General features: G+C 40.9%; 1 protein-coding gene across 4 annotated transcripts in view; it reads left to right on the top strand.

Annotated features, from left to right (window-relative positions):
- The window catches only part of UBN2 (ubinuclein 2), a 2,968,476-nt gene extending 2,963,948 nt beyond the window's left edge, over positions 1-4,528 (top strand). For 3 of the 4 annotated variants that reach the window (XM_044074022.1, XM_044074006.1, XM_044074014.1), the window contains one exon: positions 821-985. In XM_044074022.1, coding sequence (XP_043929957.1) covers positions 821-870 — 50 coding nt within the window. In that variant the 3' untranslated portion in view covers positions 871-985. Of the gene's footprint in view, positions 1-820 lie in introns of all 4 variants that reach the window. The other variant, XM_044074031.1, reaches the window with a different exon arrangement.
- Positions 4,529-16,834: the final 12,306 nt, after the last annotated feature.

Genomic DNA, 16,834 nt, shown 5'->3' with positions numbered 1-16,834 from the left:
GATGGAATCCCACCTGCATAAAAATGCAAGATTAGCTTTCTGGATTTCGCTAATGATAAACACTCCACACTTCCTGCAAGAGCAGTTTGTGCATGTGTCACTCCATTCCTTTACCTACCCCTCAATAATTTATATTTAACAGTGCTGTGTGGTTTTGTTATACCTCATTAATATTGTTGTGTAGTGAAGAGGACTCGGGAATGAATGAGAGAGCACAGGAAGGCAAGAAGAGGCATAAATATAAACAGTAACTCGTACAGAACAGAAGAGGGTTATAGTATGTAAAATGAAAAATATTTAACATACTTTTTATTTGTTTTGCCTTCTGCATTTGCTGTACAGTCATTCCTTGTATTAGTGTATTTCAGTCACCTTTTTTAACTGATGACTGAGAGAAGAAGCAAGATAGATGACCAATGTTCTTTTTGTATCTGCTGGAGAACTGTTTTAATTAGGCTAAGAAATAGTTCCATTTGGGGTGTTTGTGCTTCTTTAAGAACATGACTAAAAGAAAATATGAATATATTGACCAGTCCAGGGGTTAGTATTTCTAACTTTTTTTATATATGCATGTATGTATGTATGAGTAGATAATCAAGCAGCAAGTTTTGAGAGGTGAGAACAAGGTGGTTTACTTTCAAGAAAAACTATGCATACTCCAGAAATGCCAGAAGTAAGGTTTGAATCTCTAGACCCCGGAACTGTAAAGTTGAAACATTAGCCACTGAAGCAAAATGATTTTGAACAGAATGCACTTTGAGTATATTTGAAGTATTTGTTCATTATTTTGTTTACTTACTTTGATTTTTTTTTTTTTTAGACGGAGGCCAAAGTCAAGGGGAGTCTAAGGTTCAGCGCAAAATACAATGATTTCCTAAAAGTGGGAGAACCTGAAGAAATTTTGAATGATCATAAGAGGCCATTTATAGTATGGCTTCCTGGTCATATGACTGCTTTTCCTGTCAATGTTTACATTCTTTGACCCCAAGCACTGTGGTGAGAGGGAAATACTTGATCAAAGCAAAATGGAGAATATTATTTCACATGAACTTGGGAGACAACTTGATCTTTGTATAAGTAAGCCAGCTGCTGTTTAGCAGGGCTCTCTACAAGCCACAGAGCTACTCAGGTGACATGTAATGTTTCTGGAGGAAGTGGTTTTGAAAGGTCTTTTCAAAATATTGGGCCTAATACTGACTTTTGTCTGTTTGGGACATTTTCAATATGTTGCTTTGACTTGTGTACTAAAGTATGGCCCATCTCGGTCTGTGCTGTTATGATGGAGAAAAATCAACCCTTTTGTACAGTCCTGTTTTAGAAGATTATATTAATGTTTGCTTTCCTTCATTTTGATTAATGGGTTCTTGTCAAACCTCTTCCTAGAATGCTTTTATTCTGCTGCTAAACCTGGATTCATCCTTATACAACTTTAATTTCTTACCACAGATTTAGTTTTCACTGTCCTGTGCTCCCACCCATTTGCAAGTATGATTTTTGAACTCAGCGCCATTGGATCAGTTTTGCAACGTCTAACAGCCTAGTGCATCCAGAATGTTGTTGTCAGTTTGTTTTCTTATATAGGATGAGAGTGAAAGGATTTTAGTTCTCTATATGCCACTCTTTTTTTTTTTTTTTTACTGATAGTACCCGTTTTCTAAGGTTATAAACCACTGTGTCCCAGTTTGGAAACTCTCTTTTGAAAGAAATTTAAGTCAGTCATGTTTGAATTACAGCAGCCATTATTACTTTGTCATATTTTTGTTATTTAACATCTTCCCTTCCAGGTTTGTGGGAAACCCTGTGTTGCACAAGAACACATTATCTTTGTATCCATGTATGATGTAAAGGACCAGGTTTTTAGGTTGCTGGACGTACCCACCAGAGTTTTAATTAATTAAAGATCGTTGCTGATAGTTATTCATGGGAAGGAAGCTGAAGAATTCAAAACCTAATCTTTGTACTGGTTAATTAAACATTTGTCTTTCCTTGACTTACTGGTCCCTACTATAGCATAATCAAATGAATTAAATGCTGGAAAAAAAAAGCAGAACACAGTCTTGCCCAGATCTTACACTTCTTAGGGATTTTATATACCTATGTTTACCATTGTAATACTTGCCTAGATGATTTTTTTTAAGTACAGTTTCTTTCTCCTGATGTCTGTTGTAAGTTCGCTTTTGAAGCATCTTCATTGCAGTGCTGTAGAAACAAAAATGTATATGAATGTGGCTGGACACATCATTCCATTTTAAATTGGGATAGTTTAGAAGTTTTAAATCTCTTAGCACTGCATCTGAGGTGTGGGGGCATATCCTTCAGTTTTGTCAATGTGATTTTTCCCCAAATTTTCATTCCAGAATTGTGATGCTTGCTTTTGTCTAAAGTCTCTTACCTACTTTAAAATGTTTTCATAACACCTTTCAGTTCATCAGTTTGTAGCACAGTTTAGTTTTATTTTCCCTTTTTTGTGGCAAATGAGTTAATGCTCCTTTAAGATTTTGTGGACCAGCAAGAATACCTGTGGATTTCTTTTATTTCTGGAAAGTGGTATGTGTATTAATAAAGTAAATCATATTCTGTCATAATAACTGTAGTTAAGGGAAGAATTTATATCTGTATAACCGACACATTATTTAATTGGATGGTGTGCTTGGCTTGTGCATGTTTAAGCTACTTTCGGATAAAATGATGCACAGAGTTAGTATGTGTCTGGATTTAGTTGCAGATTTCATTTGGGGAAAAATGGCAGAGATCTGGTGGAAAATTTGTATTCTTTGTTGTTCTGCCATTTTAAGTAAAATGCTACACCAGTTAGACTGGAAAAGAATAAGGGCTGTATTGTAAAGGGGGGGGGGGGTCATGTTTTCATATTATAATTTGATGACCTTTCTACTAGTGCTTGGTTTAGTTATGCAAGCATACCTTGGAGGTATTTGCTTCACAAAACAAGTTTATAGTATTTTTTAAACTCTGTATTCTGCTGATAAAGACTAGCTAGCTAAAAAATTTTGGTGCTGTTACAGCCTTTTTCCTTTCAGGAGTTTGTCACTGTGTCCTATTGCATTTCACAGGGAATCAAAAATATGCAGAAAGAGTGGCAGTTAAGGAATAGCATGGAATGTAACTGCATTATTATTTTAAGTGTACAGACTTCTAAGATGTAGCTTTTATGTTTATGTTCTTCCCCCGCATTTGAACATCTGTCTGTATTTTCGTTTGCACAGAATTCATAACCACAGGCTGGTGGCCGTTTTATAAATTTTCTGTTAGTGGGCATTAAGTTCCTTGTATTTTTTAATCTGGCAAGATAAAATATCATCTTAGGTGTAAGAAAGCCAATTAAAGAACCCAGCACATGAGTAATTTTCAGTAGGTGCAGTATTTCCAATAGGTGCAGTATTTTTATCTATTGGCAGCACATTTATGGCATGTTATATGCCCAGCACTTAGTGTAGAGGACTTTTGATAAGTTATTGCTAAAATAGTTTGATGTGTTGAACTGGGGCAATTAGAAAAAAAAATTCCTCGTGAGGTAATGTAAGCACTTGATCATAAAATAGATAAGTAAAAGTATGTTTTAATTAGTCTCCCTTGGTCTTGTATTAAAACTATGATTTTGAACCCATTGACAAAAGTAGGCCAGAATCACATATTTTTTAGCTCTCTAGTGCATTTCAGAACTAGTTTATACTTTAAGACTCGCATGGTTATTGTGGCCTACTTTATACCTTCTTTCAGCAACTGGGAAAGCACACTGAATTACCTTTTCTGTGGTTGGAGAGCAAGTTGTCTGACAAGACTGTCTAGTGACAGAATCTCACATTCTCTGTAACACTCTGAAGACTTTGAAAACAGAGGGACCGGAATTTGGCTGGGAGAAGTATCATTCCTGAGAGCTCACCTATAGTTTCTTTAAATTACTTATTTTATCATCTTTTGCTGCTACATTCGTATAAAAAAAAAAAAAAACATTGGGTGTATTTATATGTTTGGTTTGTGTAATATACTTCACAGTTTGTTGGAAATACTATCTTAAAAATTAATTATAAATAACATAAGAACATCAGAAGTCAAAGTACAATATCCCTTGTAATTGAGAAATGGGAAATATTCAGTTCTGTGCCAAAATGTTTTGCAAGTTTCTACCCTCTGGACTGGTGATGAAGAATTCTGTTGTAAATCAGGATGTACAGGGTGGTTGACTAAAGTGCTGCTTGAATATTTTATGCAATAGTTCTTTTTTTCTTTTTCTTTGCTGAACAGTTACATCAGAACTGAAAATTTTATACTGTATTACAGTAGTAGCCTTGTAATTTGACATACAATGTCAGCAGCTAGAAAGTATCCTGAATCAGTTCTCTTATTTGGTATGAAAGTTATTTTAGTACATTAATACAATTTTCATTAATTAATGCCTTTGGTAGCATCTGCTGTACATTTTCCTGTTTGTAAAACAGTGTAAGCTATTTCATTTTGGATATTACATGCCCAAAATGTATGTTAATAAAATTCCAAGCATTGTAAAGAAGGTCATTTGTAACCATATCTATATTCAGATATAATGTGATGCAGTTTTTGAGTTGCACTTGAATTATTCCTTTTTCCTTGTTGCCTAAAAATAGCACATTCGTTTTACAACTTTTGAAGAATTGCAACATTTTTGAGAGGATTTCTGATTGTTCTTTTTAGTCACTAAAACAAAAGAATAAACAGACAAGAAAAAAATGTTTCTTACAGGTAATACAGCCCTCATTTCGGAAGGTAGGGCACTCCTGTAAGTGTTGGTTAAAACATTTTGCTTTTTTCTCGTGTGTGGAAACATCTTTACATAAATTAATGAGGGATATCATGAAAATATTGTTTTAGAGCAGGATAAATCTGTATAATAAGAAAATTATGTAGGAGATGAAAGCAGCAACTTCCACAACTGGTAGAAATGTTCAGAAGTGAATCTGGCAGGTTTTAGATGCTTATATTAAGCTTGTAGTGAGAAGTAAATATTTGGAAAATTAATCACTTGAAACTCTGAAGCAGAGGGATGACGGAAAAAAAAATATATATATATATATAAGAATTTGGAATATGGCTTGTAAAAAAACTGTATATTGCCTTTCATCTTCTGATCTTTTGTTTCCCATCAGTAATGTATTGTTTTCATTTTGTTAAAAGGCCTTAAAATTAACATTTTTCTTTTTACATTTTTCTTAAACCAAGCAATAACATTATCAGAAGTATGCATTTTAGTGTAACAGATACATGTGTCATGCTAACTACAACTTATGTAGACCTTTTTGTTGAAAATTCTAAATTACCTGGGTTTTTTTTTTTTTTTTTTTTTTTTTTTTAAGTGTTATTGTATGGAAGGAAACATACAAAACAGCAAAGTAGAAATCAAAATTATTTATTTATTGGCTGGACGGTTCAAACCAAGTGTTAGTTGTTTACTTGCTTAGAGTCACCAAAATATTAGACAACATCTTTGAGTTAACTGGCCTACAAGATCACTAGGAAAAAGAGAAGAAAAGTATATTTTGCAGTGATAATTATAATAAAGTGGATGAGATAAAGAAATGCAGTTGGTCAAACTTGTTTTCATAACTTTACATTATTTCAGCAGTGTCTAGAGTAGGAGCATTTGATTTTCTGAATCCTCTTACTAATCTTTTTAACGTGAAGAAAGCCAGTTTGTAATCTTCAACATTTTGAATTTCTGTGGACTGAACCATTTGTCTTGCTCATCTGGTATTATAGTATAAATCTTCTGTAGTCTTGTGTTTGATATATTCTCTAAATATTTTTAGTCTGTGAGACCCTAAACTAGTCATCCAGCAGTCTAGATTAATCTTGAAAGGGGGCATTTTGCTCAGTGAATCTCATCCAGTTTGCAAAACAGAATTAAAATAAATGTAGTTATAAAAACATTTAATATTTATCTTTATTCCTGAGACACACATCTCATAATAGTTCCACCCTATCATTCATTTCTAGTAATTCTGTTAGATTTGCCAGCATGTCTTTTAAGAGTTTGTCAAGAATTATGCTGTCATATAACGCATGTCTTTTCATAGATAGACCTTATGAGTAAAAAAAAAAAAAATCAATACTGGTTGAAATATGAAAAGAACATGCACCTGTTTTAGAAATCTTTTGTTTGTTTTTATTTGAGCTTTATCTCTAGTAACTTAAAATCTGACATTGATGACTACAGTAGTTGGGTTCATTCCTTACAATACTCAGAATTCTGCATCTTTTAACAGATGTTTGTGTGTTCCAACGAGATTAACATTCGTAATGACATACTTCATGATGTGGTACATTGGCTTATATAGGCAGAGTCTTCCACCTCGCTTGCCACTTTTTTCACTGCTCACTCAGTTCAGATGTCAGTCATTGCTTTCATCAGTAAATGTTGCTTTATTCACGTCTTGGTATTGTTAAAAGTTCTTCGTGGCAGTTGAAACTGTCCAAATCTTTTAACATCCCAACCTTTCATTTCAGCGGGCAGGATGATTTGTATGAGATTGATGATCCTTCTTGTTGGTTTTTGGGGAGAGAAGACAGCTTCAGCTTTGGCAATTTAGCTAGGAGGAGGGTAAGTTGTGTTTTCCACAGCCTTGTGGTCTTCTCAGAGGTGCGGCTTATGCTTGATTAGCAAGTATTTGAGCTTGTTCATACCCCTTCTGCTGGAATATGACCAGAGACTAAGAAAGGTGTACATGCTGGCTTCTCATGCACTGTTTTTCAGGGTGAACTGTCCATTCTGTGTTCAGTTGACCTAGGCTTGGGGTGGTGTACAGCCTATTTTTAGGGAGTAGCCCTCAAATCATCCATTTTTCGATTCTTGGATCTTTGGCTTGAGACTTTTTCTTATGGGACTCCATTCTCCTCCCACACACATCCAGATGGTTGGTTGGTCCTGTTTTGGGACAGCCTGTTGGGTTCATGGCCTGGGTATGAGACATTATATGCTTGTTTATATACTTTGGTGGGAAATTGAATCACCTATGTGGGATCTCGCCACTTGAAACTCTGATCTGATGCATGTGCAGGCCTTTTCTCCTCATGCAGTACCCCTAAGATGCACAAAGGTGTTTGTGGACCTTAACCTGGCCTACATTTGCACACATCTGGTTTGCAAGGGGGCTTTCTCTCCCTTCGGCTTGCTTTGAGAGACTGAAGGATTTGCAGACCTTGTCTCAGAGATCAGCCATAAGAATGGCCCCTTCTGCTTCTTGCATTTTTGCTGAGATATCTTCTTATTTGAGGATTCCTTATGGCTCATAAAGTGTAGCATAACTTGACTTTTGTTCTGTTCCCCCTTCCCAGTGGGTCAGGGAAGGAGCCTTTGGAGTCCAAGTAATTTTTTCCTTGGAGTTAGCCTTCAAAGGTACTTTCTTGAAGTCTGGGGAAACACCAAAAGGGACAGTACCTCTTATGTGTCCCCGTTGATAGGATTGAATTGCTTTCTAACCATTTTACAGCTGGCTTCAGAGTGTTCTGTGTGGGTTAACAGTGGTCCCAGGGATGACAGCCACCTTCTCTTCTGTCTCATGACAAGCAGTCAAGAGCTTCAGATTTTCAGTGCTTCTTGGTGGACATGGTACTGGACAACCCCGAGGACCTCCCAAAGTCCAGATTGTAGGGGTTGTCTAACTTCTGCTATGTATAGCCTCTCTGGTGAGCTCCCAGGTAGCCCTTTGTAATTTTGATTGTCAGATATAGTGGCTAGGAAAACGGGCTTAAGTGGATGTTCTTCGTGTTTCACTGTTGCAGTCATTACATTTGGGTAATCTGCTGGCAGGTTGCCCTCAGTCGGCGTGAATTCCAAAGTCCTGGGTCCTGCGTCAGCTGCTGTCACCCCTTCCCTGACGTCAGGTTTTCAGGGGTATAAAAGAAGCAGCCGACGCCATTTTCTTTAGTCTTTCTTGCCGCACGGTGCCCGAAGCAGAAGCAGTTCGCAAGTGCCGGTCGGCCGACTTCTGAGATTTTCGTGTTGAGTTTCAGATCTGAAGTCTTCAATAAAGCTAAGTACCCCATTGGGGAAACTTTTTTCCTGCTCCAGACCGATGTCAGAAAAAGTAAATAATTGCATTTCTTGTGGAAAGCAAATACCTCATAAGGACTTTCATTCTTACTGTATTCCTTGCCTAGGCCCTGATCACAATGTTTCTGGTTGTCGGTTTTGTGCTAGATTTAACCAATGCACTATTAAGCGTCAGTATGATTTTGCTTTAAACTATTTTGGACGCAGGTTTAATTATCCAGAAATGTCGTCGGATAGCCATCAGACTACCAGAGTTCACAAAAAACACAAAGAAAAGGAGCGAGATAGACAACCGAGGCCCCAAACCGATGACGAAGCTTCTCCTAAGCCAGTCGCCGGTTCTCAGGTGCTTTCGCAACCCCTGATGCCCGCTACTTTAGAGTCGCAGGCCGCTACCGACTCCCACGTGGAGTCCGCCATGCCGCTGGAAACTCAAGGTATTGGAGCCTCAGGTACTATTCCTTCAGATGGGTCTGGAGCCGCTGAGCAGGCACCGATTTCTGAGGGTGTATTCAGACCTAAACATCTTTACATTAAACCAACTTCAGCTTCAAAAGCAAAGAAACAAACTCAAGAGCCACAAGGACAGGCCTCTATGTACAAAAAACAGATGTTCAAAATGGCCGAATACTTTATTACCTTGATCAGGGATTCCCATCCCCCTCCTGAAAAGAGGCATAGGCAAGAGACTGACTATGAATCTTCAGATCAGGTTTCTATTTCTTCTGATCCCTCTTTTGATCAGGAATATTCTCTTACCCGTATGAGGATTCTGATGCTGAAGAATCTGTACCTTCAGCTTCTCCTCCAGAGGACTATTCTTTTGGGGAAACCTTGCATACCATGAGGGAGCATTTCCACTGGGAGAGCCAAGATTTTTCAGAATCTAAAAAGAGGCTCAGGGATTTCCTTTTACTACCTCAACACAGGCCACTAGCCATTCCACCTGTGTTAGACATTGTAGATTATGTGTTTTCAGAGTCTAGTCGTACCCCTGACTCCTTACCCTCCAGCTGCTGTTAAGCCTGACAGATATTACAGGGTTCCTGACTCTCATAAATTCCTTTTTAAAAACCCTGCTACAGACCCAGAAACTATTTCACAGGGTCCCAAAGGAGTTAAGGCTTCCGCTGCAAAAAACCCTACCCCCTCTGACAGAGATTCTAGGGCACTGGATAGATGCGGGAAAAAAGGTTTACACATCTGCTACCTTGGCTATAAGGGCCCTTAAACTGTCAGTTTCATATGCTCAAATATCAGCAACATGTCATGGCATTGCTTAAACAGAAAATGTTGTTAAATTCAGAATGTGCAGAAAACAAGGAAATGCAGGATTTATTGCATGCAGCTGAACAAGTTGGAAAGCATACATTGCAATGCGGTTTTGATTCTTTGGAGGCCTCCTGCAGGGCCGCAGTTATAGGCTCTGTAATTAGGAGGCATGCTTGGTTAAAGGAACAAAATATGCCTGATCATGTCAACGTTAACTTATTAGATGCACCTTTACAGCATGATGCTTTGTTTGCTGTTAAGGCAGCAGAGGTGTTAAAGAAAATGGAGGACAAAGCTAAATCTATGCAAACTGTCAAAGATTTTTTTACAAGTACAGGCACCTATGTTTAGTAGACACTGGCCTACCATGAATTGGTCATTTCCTGTGTCAGACAGACCTCAAAGAGGCAGATCCAGGCACCCTAGAGGCAGATCCCAGGCGCAAGGTTCATACAGGTCAATAGGGTGCTTCTACCTCCAAAGTTGGAGAAGACAAATCACAACCATACAGGACAGTCCCAATGACTTCCCCCTGCCTGCACCAAGCACTTATCTCCTGGCAGCACCCTTAGGGGGAAAATTAGCACTTTTTTCTCAAAATTGGCACATTATACCAGGACAAGTGGGTTCTAAATATCGTGTCACAAGGCTACAAGTTCCATTTCCATACCCTGCCAAAGGCAAACGGCTGGCCAGATCTGCCAAAAAATCAATGGGCAGAGGCACAAAAACAAGTCTCATCCCTCATGGACATGGGGGCCATTCAACAAGTACCAGAACAAGAGCAGGGACAAAGATTTTACTCGACTGTTCTTGCTACCCAGAAAGGACAAGGCCTGGAGACCAATACTGGACCTGTCTATTCTGAATACATTCCTGGATATACCAAAATTCAAGATGTTGACTTTGCAGCAGCTTCTGCCCATGCTGGGCAAGAATGCTTGGCTTGTGACTCTAGACCTAAAAGAGGCATACCTGTATGTCCCAATCAGACAGTTATGCAGAAGATATCTCAGATTCAAGGCTGGCTCAATGCATTACCAATTCTCTGCACTGCCCTTTGGCTTATGTACTGCGCCCAGGGTCTTTACAAAGTGCCTGCCACCAGTAATTGCATTCTGCAGACAAAGAGGAATACAAATATATCCTTACTTGGACGACTGTCTAATTCAAGCAGAGAAACAAGGACATTCTTCTGCAGCATCTGGCGTTTGTGAAAAGACTTCTAACATGCCTAAGGTACACAGTCAATGAAAATAAATCAAAACTAGTACCCTCTCAAGAGATAATATTCCTGGGTGCAAGCTTAAATACAACTGCCCAGATGGCTTATCTCACGCCAGACAAACAAAGGCAACTGATTTCCTATTTCAAAATGTTGGCATCAAAGGCCCAGTTATCTGCAAGAAAAATTCTGCAGGCTTTGGGCTTCATGGCATCCTGCATCCTACTAATTCCATATACAAGACTGCATATGAGGAAACTTCAATGGTACCTAAAAAGTGTTTGGACTCAACATTGCCACAGCCTGGAAACAATGATTACTCTCATTCGATGGTGGGCAAAGGCTTGTCACCAAAACAAGGGACAGCCATTCACATTACCCCCTTAGCCAGGCAGACACTAACAATGGATGCATCAGATTATGTCTGGGGGGCCCACATGGCAGGAAGATGCATTCAGGGCACATGGTCCTCAAACCAAATGCATCTACACATCAATCAAAAAGAGATGCTAGCTGTTCAAAATGCCCTGACAGCCTTCAAGGACCTACTTCATCCGGGACAATTACTAATAAAGATAGACAACACCACGGTCATGTGGTATATAAACAAGCAGGGGGGCACACATTCTTACCCCCTTTGCAGACTAGCCATGACTTTCTGGAACGCAGCATTGACTTACCAAGTACATCTGCAGGCACTATTCCTGCCAGGAAGGGAAAATACTCTGGCAGACGAACTAAGCAGAAACCTCATGGATCCCCACGCGTGGCAGCTGGAGCCTCAAGTCTTCAGCATGATAACAAGGAAATGGGGATGCCCAAACATAGATCTATTTGCTTCCCCTCACAGCTACCAACTAAAAAGATACCGCACAAGGACTTATCACAGACAAGCATGGAAAGTGGACGCCCTATCTTTCAGCTGGAAAACCCTATCAGTATATGCCTTTCCCCCACTACCTCTCCTCCCCAAGGTACTCCTAAAGGTCAGACAGGAGAAGCCAACCCACGCACTCAGGTCACTCCACAACAAGTACATATATGACTCTGTCATTGTCCATGTTGGTGTGAATGACCTGAGATGTACCTCCCTGGACTACATGAAAAGAGACATGGAAGTGCTCTCTGATCTTGTAGCCCAGGCATGTATAACCCTAGCCCTGAGTAGCATTCTGCCATCACCCAGAATGATGCCGCAGTACAAGGACAAAATGATTGACTTCAACAATTGGCTAAGCTTCTGGTGCCACTCTAAAGGGATCCAGTATCTGTCTGCCTGGGATGACATGGTCGACAGACCACGATGCTTTGCCAGAGATGGCCTGCACCTGTCACCCCCGGGATTCCGGATACTGGCTAAGGTTCTTGCCGCCCCTATAGTGCCTTTTTTAGGCAAGGTTCAAATGACAAATTCACCACCGTAACAGGAACAGGCAAGCAAAAACTGAGGGTGATGCTACTCAATGCTAGAAGTCTAAATCTCAAACTGCACTCACTCAAGGCACTCCTTAAAATGGAGAACATTGATATCTGTGCAGTGACTGAGACCTGGTTCAAGGCTCCAGAGAGCACCCCTGCACTACCAGGCTATAACCCATACCACACTTTTCAGCCATGTAACCTGGACCGGAACACCAAAGGCGGAGGTGTGTCCATATTCATTAAGGATATCCACACCTCCAGGCTAGTTGCTCAGCATAATGCAGCCGAGGTTATCCAATTGTAACTAACTCTGGGCAAAACTGCAATCCAAATTGTAGCTTGCTACAGATCCCGCACCATGCCCCAGGATTCCCACTCCACTTTTCTTGATGTACTGGAAAATATTAGGGTTCAACCAAACACCCTAATAATGGGCGATTTCAACTACCCCACCATTAACTGGGAAAACTACTCCTGTACCAACTCCTTCCCTCAATGCTTTCTGGAATTCATAAACTCCATTGCCCTGGATCAACTTATCCACACCCCCACCAGGGGCAACAGTATCCTAGATCTAGTCATTACCAATATGAGTGACCGGTGTTCCACACCTGAAGTCAGTGCCTCATTGGTCTGATCTGACCATAAGCTAATTACCCTAGATATCCACATCCTGCCTCCACCCCCCCCCATTAAGGAAACCATGGTAAAAAATTTCTCCAAAGCCAACTTCATGCTTCTCAAGACAGAAGTGGTGAACTTCATGACATCCATGCAGATGGACAAAACAGTTATGACTACTGAATCCTACACAATTGCACTTTATAAGCAGTTACATGAGTGCATGGATCGTGCTATCCCAAACAGAACCAAGACGCTATCCTCCAAAAAAAGGAAGCCAATCTGGTTGTCCCCTGCCATAAACAAACTGTACAACAGAAGGAAGAAACTCTTGCAAAAGAGAGTAAAATCCCTCGAGTGGAAGAGCTCCCTGGTCAGCCTCAGTAAGAAGCTGCGATCCCTGATAAAATCTTCCAAAGCTAGTTACGAAAACAAAATCGCCACTTATTCTAAAGACAACCACAAAGCATTCTATAGCTATGTCAAGAATCTCAATGGCAACACTCAGATCTGCTCTGAGTTACAGCACAATGGCACTAAATGTACAGACCCAACTGATATTGCCAACATCCTGGCAGATAGGTTCATTGCTAACTTTACCCCCCTCTCACCCCCCTAAAGAGCCCATCTCTATACCGGAAGAATGCAAAGTTCCTGTAATCACGGCTGCACAGGTAAAAACCACACTCTCCAAAGCCAGGAACACAGCATCCATGGGACCAGACATCATCCCAAGCTGCGTTCTACACAAACTACAGAACGAACTAGCACCCCACCTAAGTACCATGTTCAGTCATAGCCTCACTTCAAGCTTTGTGCCTGCTGAATGGCACACAGCAACGGTTATCCCACTCCACAAGGGGGAAGCCACCACGGACCCCGGGACCTACTGCCCCATTAGCCTGACGAGCCTGGTCTGCAAGGCCATGGAACATATCATCATGGAACTTATAAACAAAGACATTGGTAATCTCCAAACTCTGGATCCCACCCAGTTCGGGATTGTAAAAGGCAGATCATGTCTCCTGAACCTGATGGACTTCTTTGAAGCAGTCACCAAAGCCGTAGACAAGGGTAAGGTGGTTCACACAGCCTATCTAGATCTTGCAAAGGCTTTTGACACCATCCCCCACTCTGGAATTATAGATAAACTCACTAAACTAGGTATAAATCCCTATGTCACAAGATGGGTTGCCAACTGGCTCACTGACAGAACCCACACTGTGAAAGTAGCAGACTCCAAATCCGACTTCAGACCCGTGACAAGTGGAGTACCACAGGGTTCAGTCCTGGGTCCTCTCCTGTTTGGTATCTACTTCTCTGAAGTACAGGCTAACACAGAAGGTCTTCGGCTAACGAAGTTCACAGATGACTGCAAACTAGGAGCCATAATCAAAACTCCTAACAGTGTGGACATCCTAGAAAAGGGCCTCACTGAGACAGATGCCTGGTGCCAAAGCCATGGCCTCAAGTTCAATGCCATCCCCTTTGGTAAAAACTCTGTACCCATGAACTACAACATAGGCGGTAGTATACTTAACACCGAAAGTGTGATAAGAGACCTTGGGACACAGGTGGACAGTAGTCTCTCCTTTGATAATCGCATCACCACAGTAGTCAGGAAATCCTTCTACGTGGCACACCTCATCACAAAAGGTTTCTCATCCAGAAAAAAGATCATTGTGCCCCTCTATTCATCACTCATTAGACCCATTATAGAGTACAGCGCCCCTTTTGGTATGTACCTCACAAGACATCTACAACAACTGGAAAGGCCGCAGAAATACCTCACAAAGAGGATTACTGGCCTCAAACAGATGCCCTACGCAGAACGTCTCAAAAAACTCCAGCTTTACTCCATCGCATATCGCCTACTCAGAGGTGATCTCTGCCTAACATACAAAGCTATGTCAAACTCAGAGCTGTTGGACATACTCCATGTAAAGAAATCAGAACATGCTGTTAATTAATGGAGAAGTGTAGCCTTTGGGCTGGTGTGCAAGGTTGTGGCAGTGTCTGTAGTGGGGATAAAGCTCCCTCCTGTTTGAAAGGGAACATTTTTCTTGGCCTTGGTGTATCATGTTTTTCACAGAAGAAGGGAATGCCTTTTCCTAATTTGAAAAGAAAGGCAGATCACCTCTAGCATCCCCTGCATGCATTTTAGGAACCCTCAGCAATTGGCTGCACTAGTCACCTTGCTGCAGTCCATATTCCACTTTGGATTTACCTTGCAGGGTCATTGTTTTGGTTTGACTTAGCCAGGAGAACCATCTTTTTTGGGCCATAAGAACTGGACCATGGGTGCTGTCAGACAATGCCCATTCATTAGTCTTCATGTTGTTTTACCCTGTATTGGCAGATTCCACTATCTTGAGGCTGCTAGGGTAGGCTGCAGAATCCACAGCTTTAGGGGCTGTAGAAGCGGTCTCATTTTCAGCTGCAGGTGTCAGGGTTTTTCTTCCTTCCCTTCCTTACCAGCACATAGTGGATGAGATTTTTTTTTCCTGGTTTAAGGCCTCTTTGTCCAAGTTTTCCAATGTGGCTCATGGTTTCTCTTGCTTCTTTTATGGGCAAATGGGTAAATGGTGTGGTTAGTTTCATGATGATTCTTTTTTTCCCTCTCTGTATGTTTTTTTTGCCCCCCTGCCTGCTAGCCATCAAGTCACTGTTACAGGGTCATTGAAAATAGAAAGCAATTGAAACTTGCATCCTTTTATACTTTGCCATTACCCACACACAGATGGAATGCCAGACCAGTAAAGCTAGGGGTGAATTTGTGAAAAGATATCCATTTCCTGTCTAAAGGAAGATATAATGTATCACACTACTTCATTTGTAGTGGGAGTCTATTCTGGGGTGGTGGGGTGGGGAGGTTCTCTAACTTGTTCTTTTTATCTGCTGGTGAAGATTTAGACATTTGTTCTGGTATTTTTGGCACTATTCAGTTTGTGGAGATACAGAGGATCCTGGACTGCTGAATCCCTCAGAAGACAAGACATAGATCTTCCATCAGAAGTCTATAAGTTACTGAATTAAGTGACGGGGTTCCACTTTTTTCTGGTAGCTTAGTGATCTTTTTAATTAAGAACCTCTGGGGTCTTTCTAATTGTTTGATATGTTTCGTGAAGTAAAGTACATCCCAAATGGGGGTGAGGGGGTATTGCATTCAATAATCGGACAAAGCAATGCTGAATACAGTGGGGCAATGACCTGTCTAGATCTGGAAGATATCTCCCTGGCCATCGGATCTCCCGACTCTTATCATTACTTGATGGTCAAAGGAGTGGGAGGTGTTCCTGATGTTTCACTGTTGCAGTCATCACATTTGGGTTATCTGCCTGCAGGTAGCCCTCAGTCAGCCTGAATACCAGAGTCTTGGGATTTCTGCGTCGGATGCAGTTGCTTCTTCCATGACGTCAGGACATCATGGGTATAAAACATGCAGCCAACGCCATTACATCAGCTTTTCTTGCTGTGCAGTGTTGGAAGCAGAAGCAGTTCGCAAGTGCCGGTCGGCTGCCTCTTGAAATTTTCATTTTTCGAGTTTCAGACTTGAAGTCTTCTAAAAGATAAGTACCCCTTTGGGGATGCAATAGTACCCCGTTGGGGATGCAGTTTTCTTCCTCTAACTGATGTCAGAAAAAGTTATTTGTCTTGCCTCTGGAAAGCAAATACTTCACAGAGATTTTCATTCTTACTGCATCACCTGTTTAGGCCTAGAACACAATATTCCTCGCTGTCGGTTTTGTGCCTTGTTCAACACCCGAACTATTCGTTGTTGGGCTATTTTTGTCACTAAATTCTTTCGCTCTCATTCTCCGTATTCCGAAATGGCTTTGATAAGCCCTCTGACTACCGATCTTCCGAAAAAACGTAAGGATAAAGACAGAGACAGACCGCATAGGTCGGTACTCAGTGAGGTGCCTTCGCAGCCCCTGATACCCACTTCTACAGATTCACAGGCGTCTGCTGATACCCTTTCAGACTCTGGTATGCCATGAGTTGCTTCTTCAACTATGGAACCTGTGGATGTCTCTACCTTGGATGGGTCCGGAGCCGCTGTGCAGGCAGCAGCTTCTGAGGGTGTATTTCAACCTTCTGATGGTTCGTATTAAACCGACATATTCATTTTTGATTAAAACTACCAGGTTTCTCAGGCCCAGAGTTCGCACTACTCCTAGAAAACCAACGACCAAAGTGCATGCTCCCATGCCATGGAAACAAATGCTTAAAATGGCTGAAGACCTTAT

This window comes from Protopterus annectens, chromosome 1.part1 (assembly GCF_019279795.1).
Source record: "Protopterus annectens isolate FY-2018-M chromosome 1.part1, PAN1.0, whole genome shotgun sequence".
Taxonomy (NCBI): domain Eukaryota; kingdom Metazoa; phylum Chordata; order Ceratodontiformes; family Protopteridae; genus Protopterus; species Protopterus annectens.
This window is presented reverse-complemented; position numbering and strand designations above follow the sequence as displayed.